The sequence below is a fragment of the Jaculus jaculus genome, chromosome 7, assembly GCF_020740685.1.
Source record: "Jaculus jaculus isolate mJacJac1 chromosome 7, mJacJac1.mat.Y.cur, whole genome shotgun sequence".
Taxonomy (NCBI): Eukaryota; Metazoa; Chordata; class Mammalia; order Rodentia; family Dipodidae; genus Jaculus; species Jaculus jaculus.
In genome coordinates, this window is record NC_059108.1 from 83,721,145 (window position 1) to 83,729,822 (window position 8,678).

Consider the following 8,678-nt stretch of genomic DNA (forward strand, 5'->3'; position numbering starts at 1 on the left):
ATAAATAAAAATAAAATATCTTAAAAGAGCAGATGCAGCAGAAACCCCCCTCCCCGCCCTGATCCTGGGACACGTAGGCTGAGCACAGAGCACCACCAGCCAGCCCAGCTTTCTCTGTGAAGCACCCTTTTCTCAGACCCAACACATAGCCCTTGCTCTGCCCAAGGAAGTGCTCCCTCCTACAGGAACAACTTTCCCAGGGTGAGGGAGATGGCTCTGTGGATAAAATTCCTGCCATATAAGAGTGAATCCCTGAGTTTAGGTCCACAAAAACCACATAAATTCCAGGTGGGTATGGTCACACTCCTCCCCATAATCCCAGCACCCAGAAGGAGGAGATGGGATCACCAGAACACACTGGTGAGCTAGACTGGCTGTATCTGCAAGCTCTGGGTTCAAGTGAGAGAGCCTGCCTCAATAAATAAGGTGGAGAGTGATCCAAAAAAGACACCTGCCATCAGCCTCTGGCTTCCACATATGCACACACATGTGCAGGCAGAACTGCACACACACATGCACCCACACATATTTGAACATGGATATACATACATGAAAATGAGGGATCACAGAATTGTTGATTCTTCTCTAGCTGTAAAAAAAAATAAATTTGGTACTGGAGAGATAGCTTAGCAATTAAGGTGCTTGCCTGCGAACCCTAAGGACCCATGTTCAACTCTCCAGATCCCACATAAGCCAGATGCACAATAGGTGAGGCAAGTGCAAGGTCGCACATGCCCACTAGGTAGTACAAGTGCCTGGAGTTCGATTGCAGTGGCTGGACCCTGGTGTGCTAATTCTGTCTGTCTGCTCATGCTCTCTAAAAAATAAAAATAAATTAAATTTAAAAAAATTAAGGCTGAAGAGATGGTTCAGCAGTTAAAGGCACTTGCTTGCAAAGCCAAACTGCCAGGGTTTGATTGCCCAGTACCCACATAAAGCCAGATGTACAAAGTGGTACATGTATCTGGTTGTTTGCAGAGGCAAGAGGCCCTGGTATACCCATTCTCACTGTCTTTCTCTCTCTTTCTCTCTAAAATAAGTAAATAAATATATATATTTTTAATTTATAAAGCTAGGTGTGGTGGCTCATGCCTTTAATCTGAGTACTCAGGAGGATGAGGTACCAGTTTCACTGAGTTAGTGGCCAGTCTGAGCTACAGAGTAAGTTCCAAGTCAGCCTGGGTGAGAATGCTTAAATAAATAAATAAATAACATATTGGACAATGCTGATCATTTATATTGGTCATTTAATTTCAAATAATAGAGGAATTAGAGAATGCCCAAAGAAAAACAATGACTAATGAGTACAAGTAGGGTTTTTAAAAGTATTTTAGGGCTGGAGGATGGCTTAGAAGTTAAGGTGTTTGCCTGCAAAGCCAAAGAACCCAGGTTCAATTCTCCAAGACCCACGTTAGCCAGAAGCGCAAGGGGGCGCACGCGTCTGGATTTGTCAGCAGTGGCTGGAGGCCCTGGCGCCCATTCTCTGTCTCTCCTTCTCTATCAAATAAATAAATAAAAATAAAATATTAAAAAAAATATTTTAAAATATTCATTCATTCATTCATTCATTTATTTATTTATTTGCAAGCAGAGAGAGATAGAAGACAGAGAGAATGGGCACACCAGGGCTTCCAGCCACTGCCATGGGACTGCAGATGCACATGCCACCTGTGCATCAGGCTTTACGTGGCCACTGGGAATTAAACTTGGGTCGTTAGGTTCTGCAGGCAAGTGTCTTAACCACTGAGCCATCAAGTTAGAAAGGACTACTGACAACTCTTGGCTTTCTTCTTGTGGCTTTCTAAGCACAGTGCTCCTTTCTTCCTCGATGTATATGTGTGTCTTCTGCAGAGCAACTGGGTAAGACACCTGATGATTCGTGACTAAATCACTAACTGGTTTACTAGAAGATTGTGGTTGAGGAGCCAGTAGCCCTAACATGGCCTCTAGCAAACGTATTTGTGACATGATGCTACATGTCTCCCTATACACTCCCACCAAGGCTCATAGGTCCCTGAGTAGAGGTGAAGACAATCAGACTTTCTCCAAAGCAATGAAAACAGGGAGCGATTCCAAGCTGCCACTCAAGCCTTCTCCCATCTTGACCAGAAGGCTAAAGCTGCCAGGATAGGCCACCATGTTGAGACCTGGGCAGCAGCAAAAGCTGAGCTAGAAGAGAGGAGAAGAAACCGAGAGAGCAGCATAGAAGCAGAAGTGAAGGCCTCACTAATACAAACTCATGTACCAGCTGGCCTGGACATGAAGCCCAGCTAGCTCACAAGTTCAGCCTTCTGAGAATGCTGATGGCATTTCCTATGCGTGGGCCTGAGAGACACCCTAGTCCACAAAGTACATTATCCTTTTTTTTTTTTTTTTTGGTGTTTTGAGGTAGAGTCTCTCTCTAGCCCAGGCTAATCCAGTATTCACTATGTAGTCTCAAGGTGGCCTCAAACTCAGAGCAATCCTCCTACCTCTGCCTCCTGAGCATGCATCACTATGCCCATATCCTAATCCCACTTTTGCTTAGATTCCTCCCTCAGTAATAGGTATTCCTGACATCATGAGAAGAGTGGGCCACACTGTTAGTGCTCAGCAACAGGGCAACATGCCCACCATCCTGCAACATACTTTTCTTCACTCATTCGTGTTCTGCACTGTTTCCAGAAAGGTCTGATCTTTGTTCACAGAGCAATCCCTATCCCACTGTCGTCCAGAGCTGCTCTGGTCAGGATCCTAAACAATCCATCTTGTTAATAAATACTTTTGTGCTGGGTGTGGTGGCGCACGCCTTTAATCCCAGCACTCGGGAGGCAGAGGTAGGAGGATCTCCGTGAGTTCGAGGCCACCTTGAGACTACATAGTGAATTCCAGGTCAGCCTGAGCCAGAGTGAGACCTCGAAAAACCAAAAAAAAAAAAAAAAACCACAAACTTTTCTTAAAAATAAACAAATGTTTGCACAGCATGTCATTTCTTCTTCAAATATATTTGACCCACTTCAGTGTTTGAATGTTTGGAATGTTTTATTTTATTTATCTATTTTTATGTATTTATTTATTTTTTGTTTTTCTGAAGTAGGGTCTCTGGCCCAGGCTGACCTGGAATTCACTATGGAGTCTCAGGGTGGCCTTGAACTCTTGGTGATCCTCCTACCTCTGCCTCCCGAGTGCTGGGATTAAAGACGTGCACCACCACGCCCAGCGGAAAGTTTTATTTTATTAGTAGTATTATTTATTTATTTATTTTATTGGTTTCTCAAGGTAGGGTTTCACTCTAGCCCAGGCTGACCTGGAATTCACTATGTAGTCTCAGGCTGGCCTTGAACTGACAGCAATCCTCCTACCTCTGCCTCCCCAGTACTGGGATTAAAGGCGTGTGCCACCATGCCTGCTTTGTTTTTCTTTTTTAAGCTTGAGACAGAGTCAAGGGTGAATTACAGTATCCTACAAATCAAAGGTATATGTGATAGTAAGCTGGCTCACAAGTGGACCCTAGATCCCTGCACAGAAGCCAGAGAACATGGTATATGCACTTGCTGAATACCGGAAAGGATGACAAGTAGAAGCAAAAGGTATTGGTTAGCAGCACATAATGGAGTCAGCTCTAAATTAGACTCTCAAATCTCACTACAGTCTTCTTTTATGGTTTTGCTTTTCGAGGTAGGGTCTCACTCTAGCCCAGGCTGACCGAGAATTCACTATGTAGTCTCAGGGTGGCCTCGAACTCACGGTGATTCTCCTACCTCTGCCTCCCAAGTACTGGGATTAAAGGTCTGTGCCACCACGCCCGGCCACTGCAATCAGTTAACCAAAAGGAAGACTTGGACTGATAAAAATTTTATGTTCATAATCAGAACAATCCTTTCCCTCAAAACCTCTCAGATATTACTTACAGCTAGAGAAGGTTTAGTAACTCCAATCCTAACCCTTTAACCCCCTTCATAATCTGCTTCTTACCACTGACTTTGAAACTTTAAGCCAATTATTTAAATTACTTATCTAAGAGCTTAATTTAAGACTGTGGCTCTGATTAAGCAAAATGCCATTTGTCCAGTACTTAACAGAGTGCCAGACAGAACAAACTACTCAGAAAATGCTATTTATTATCATTAGTTACTAGCCGGTAAGTCTACAATGAATGGCTTCAAGCAGAAGGACATTTGGTTCTATAAATTTACACGTTCTCTGGAAAACAGCCATTTATAAGAACTAGGCAGCCAAAGAAAAGGGAGCAGATTATAACCAGTATTTATCTTGGATATGGTCTAAAATCCTCAGAAGGGAGTAACAGATAAGAACTCCTTTGCTAGCATGAAAGCAATGACCTCACTTGAGGTTAAGGGGGCGCCAAACTGCTGAACTTTTAACCACTTTTCCCATAGCGTCTTCAACACCTGATTATTCTCCACAAAGATGAGACCGTCAAGTTCTGTCCAATAAAAACTTTTTTTTTTCTTGGCAGAGAGAGAAATAACCTAATAGTTCTTCCAATACTTTCCCACAATCTCAGTTTTAAGTTTAGCATATATTCTTATCCATTCCCAATACCTTAGCTATTGCTTCATATCATAAGATAAAAGGCACTATCACATTATTCAATGACCTTTAAAAGTCTAGCCCCCCCTCCACAAAAAAAGTTATAAGCTGTATTCATTCGTAAGTACAACCCTTAAAAGTTGCAAATACCTAAAAAAAAAAATCAGTCTAAATGTATAAAACCAGCAACTGTTGAAACTGAGTAATGGGAACTCATCATACCACTCTATCAACATTTGTATGTTTGTACTTTTTGTTAATAAAACGCTATGAATATGTTTAAGATTTGTGTACAAGTTCTCTTTCTCTCTGAAAAATTAATCTTTTCTTCACTGAAAACTTGTTGAAAGAATACAGCTGTTAACTAAGTCTATATTGGTGTCACTACTCCAGAGGCAACACTAAAACATGGGCTCCATGGAGAGAGGAAAAACATAGCTGGCTTGTGAAGGGAAGCTAGTATGAATCCTACAGAAACGGGATATGCATCTACAATGTGTTGATAATGAACTTAGAACAGACTTCTTGACAAAAGTAAATCAGATTTAAAAAAATGCTATACTAATTGTTGAAGCGTGGTTTACTTTTGGTTCTAATTAGCCAGGGAAGATTCCAATCTACAGTCGAATTTTCTATTTTTTTTTTTTCTTACTCTTTTATAGTTCTTGAGCAGGGTATCTCTAGCCCAGGCTGACCTGGAACTCATGGTGATCCTCCTACCTCAGCTTCTCTTGCTGGGATTACAGACCACTCAACTTGAAGGTGAACTTTCTAAAGGATAAGAATGAGCAGCTTTGTACCAAGAACAGCCAACGTAAGCTGGCATCTGAATAGAAGAAGGTATCTTTCCAGTGGGCATGATGAATGATCTCTCAATTTGTGTCATCATCTTACAGAGTGAACTGAAAAGTAACTTATTCTACCCAAAAGATAACCTAGAATTAAGGGATCCTTTCTGCAGATCTTGTTTTCCTTACCTGGATTTCCAGTCTGCTTTTCTTTCCCTTTGAACTGAATTTTTGCCTGGGACTCTACAGTCACTTATTAAGTCAAAGCTAAATAAAAAATATTTCACTTTCAAATATGTTAGTGACACCACCAATAATTCCAATCTCCCTCAGAGAAAACTCTGTTGCTAAGATTATAAAATCCCTGGGTTCAGAAGAAACTTATTTTTTAAAAAAAGAAAAACTGGTAAGAAGCCATTTGTTTTCCAGGTGCCTCAGCCACACCAAGGCAACGCCAAGGGTCGATCAGTAAGGTTATTCAATGCCAAGCAAAGCCAATCAGACCACAGATGACTTTCTCGTACACCTCCAAACTGACAGAAGAAAAGCATACTGTAGTCAGTTTTCTACAGAGTTCACCTACCTCAACTGTTCTCAAGTCAAAGTAAAATTCAGAAAAAAAAAATTTCTTCTAATGTTTACTTGTATCCACCCATTCATAAGAAGCTTTCAGATGGTTCACATCCTAGCTTGATGTCTACAACTCCTCACTCCCCTCAATCATCTTAACCCCTCCACTGCTACACATTTCCAGTCTTTACCAGTTGCCTTTTATGGAAATGCTCCTTTCACTGGTGGGATATATGAGACAATACTTTAGCCCAGGCTGACCTGGAACTCATTCTGTAGCCCCAAACTGGCCTTGAATTCACTGTGCTCTTCCTACCTCAGTCTTCCTAAGTGCTGGGACTAAAGGCGTGCACCACAACGCCAGGCTCTCAGATCAAAGTTACACTGACAAATATTACACTTACTGTGAACGAATAGTACACAGGTGACTGTTTAGCCTCCCAAGGGGGATGGTTCTTGACCAGACCACAACATAAGGAAGGAGAAATCATTCAGAATAGGCCCTGGAGTACAGGCTGCACTGCCCTTGGAGGAAGAAAGATCATGAAGCAAGACTGTACCTAAGCAATGTGCATGCAACCACACCATGTCACCTACGTGGTCCCAGGTGTCTGTCAACCCACCTGTGCATGTTTCCAAAATTACCACCCAGGGAGTCATTCTGGCTGTGTAAACAAAAGCAAGGTTTCTTTCCAGAGCTACTTCGCTACTCTCTCCTGAGACCTGGCTGGTTGTTGTTGCATGAACTTTGTCGTGAGTTGACCAGGAAAAGGAACGTGGTGGTGTCAGGCTCAGCCGAAAAGAAGAGAATTTTGAGGCGGGCAAATGGTCTTACAGTGTCCTGGGCCCCAGGGTCAAGGACAGCATTCAGAGGCAAAGACTTTTACCTTTCCACGGGTCAAATTCTTCCTTTCCGCCACCCCCTGGCAAACTATGCAAGCAAAACCACACTTGACAATGAAAGGGCAGTAATGGGGTGGCAGACAGGTCATAGTAACATGCGTCTCAGCCCATGTTTCTGCGATCCTTTCTCTCGTTCGGATCTTTGAGAACCAAACGCCACAGCCGTTCTGTGGGAATCCCCAAGAGAGAGCGACTCTTTGAAAGTCAACCGAAGGTCATCATCGGGATACACCTGAGCCCCTTTACCCGGGAGCTGGAGAGAGCGTAGCAGGAAAAGATAAACCCAGAATGACTTCTTGGTTTAAAAAAAAGAAAAAGTTCGCTGCAGCCCAGCGAAGGCGACATCCTATGACAGACTCCGCACGCCTCCCGTTCCCCGCCAGCGCCGCAGCCGCGTCCTACCTTGGACCTCTCCTTGACATAGTATTTGCCCAGCCGGCTCCCGCAGTACAGGACCAGCCTGTCGATGAGGGACAGGAGGAAGTGGATGGCCTCGCAGCCCTCCTCGTTGCCCCCGATCCACGTGATCTGGTCGCCCCGCAGGTGCCGCTTGGAGACGCCGGAGCGCGGCCCGGCCAGCTGGCCATCGCGCAGGGCCCCGTCGTGGTGCAGCCGCTTGACCCGCTCCAGGACGCAGTCGCCCACCACCTCGCCCAGGAAGTTGTCCAGGTAGCAGAAGCCCACCTCGTGCAGGCAGGGCACGATGTACTCCAGGGCGATCTTCTCCAGGTCCAGCCTCATGATGTGTCCCAGTGGCATGTCGCCCGCCGAGCCGAGGTCGGGGACCCCCAGGGTGCGCCCCACGCGAGCGGCGCGCGGCCGAGGTGCGGGCAGCGGGGCCCGGGGCTCAGCAACCTGCGGCGGCCACCGTGTCCGAGCCACCGTCGCGATCCGAGCCGGAAAAGTTGTTCGCAACTCAGGGGAGAAGGGTGTTCCCTGCTCCTCCTCCTCCGGGACCCGCGCGCGAGGACCAGCGCGGGGACTCCACCACCCGGCGCCGGACTGGCCCAGCCAGGAGTCCCGGGGCCCCTTTTGCAGACGCGGAGCCACCACTGCGGCGGCCGCGGCGGCCGGGGGCGGGAGGCTGAGGCCACGCCCCCGGCCGCCGACGCGTCACGGGCCCCGCCCCGCCCGCCCCCGGGGCAGCCCGGCCCCTCCCCCCGCCCCGCGCGCGTCCTCCGCCACCGTCCCCTCGCGGAGCATCCCGGCGAGCTCCGCGCCAGCCTCACTTGCTTGTGAACACTCGGAATTTTTGCTTAATATTTGCATCTAGTGTTTTGCACACAAGCCTGTAACAAACTTGACCGTCTCAGATCCCAGCTCTGAAATGCGCACGAACTTTTAACAGTTGACTGCCACTTTCCGGGCTACCTCACCGCCCTCTGGATTTTGGGCAAAATGATAAATGTGGGAGCAAACGTGTTTATGACACAGTGATCTAGTTACAACTTTAGCTGGTGCATTTCCCTACGCCCCTTTCCTCTGGCCAGGAGGTTCGAGGCGCTGAGAGACTGTAAGGAATCTAGTTTTAACTAAAAGTGACATATTAACGAACATTCCCTGTGGCCCTCCTGCACGGGTGGTCCTGTGTGCTTCCCGGAGGGGGAAAGGGATGGGCACCCGCCAAGCCTGTAGTCTGTATTTTTTCTTGCTGCATATTTTCATCCACCCACTTGTCATTCAAGCTTCTTACTAGGATAGGTTCTGAAATCCTACCTTCAAAATTAACCACAGGCTCATGTAACTGTAGACACTGGCATGCACCCCGAAAGACACATACTGTGTTTCAGGTCTCTGGCTTTTCGGCAAGCAGCTGGAGACTATGAGAGAGGCCTGGCTGCTGCCTAGAAGACTTTAATTATCCACAGATAAGCTGATGTCTTT

At 46.1% G+C, this 8,678-nt stretch overlaps 1 protein-coding gene across 1 annotated transcript in view; it reads right to left on the bottom strand.

Moving 5' to 3' along the window:
• Positions 1-7,839, bottom strand: part of Egln3 (egl-9 family hypoxia inducible factor 3) — a 48,337-nt gene extending 40,498 nt beyond the window's left edge. Inside the window, exon 1 of the mRNA XM_004661861.2 lies at positions 7,197-7,839. Coding sequence (XP_004661918.1) covers positions 7,197-7,553 — 357 coding nt within the window. The 5' untranslated portion in view covers positions 7,554-7,839. The remainder of the gene's footprint in view (positions 1-7,196) is intronic.
• Between the last annotated feature and the right edge of the window lie 839 nt (positions 7,840-8,678).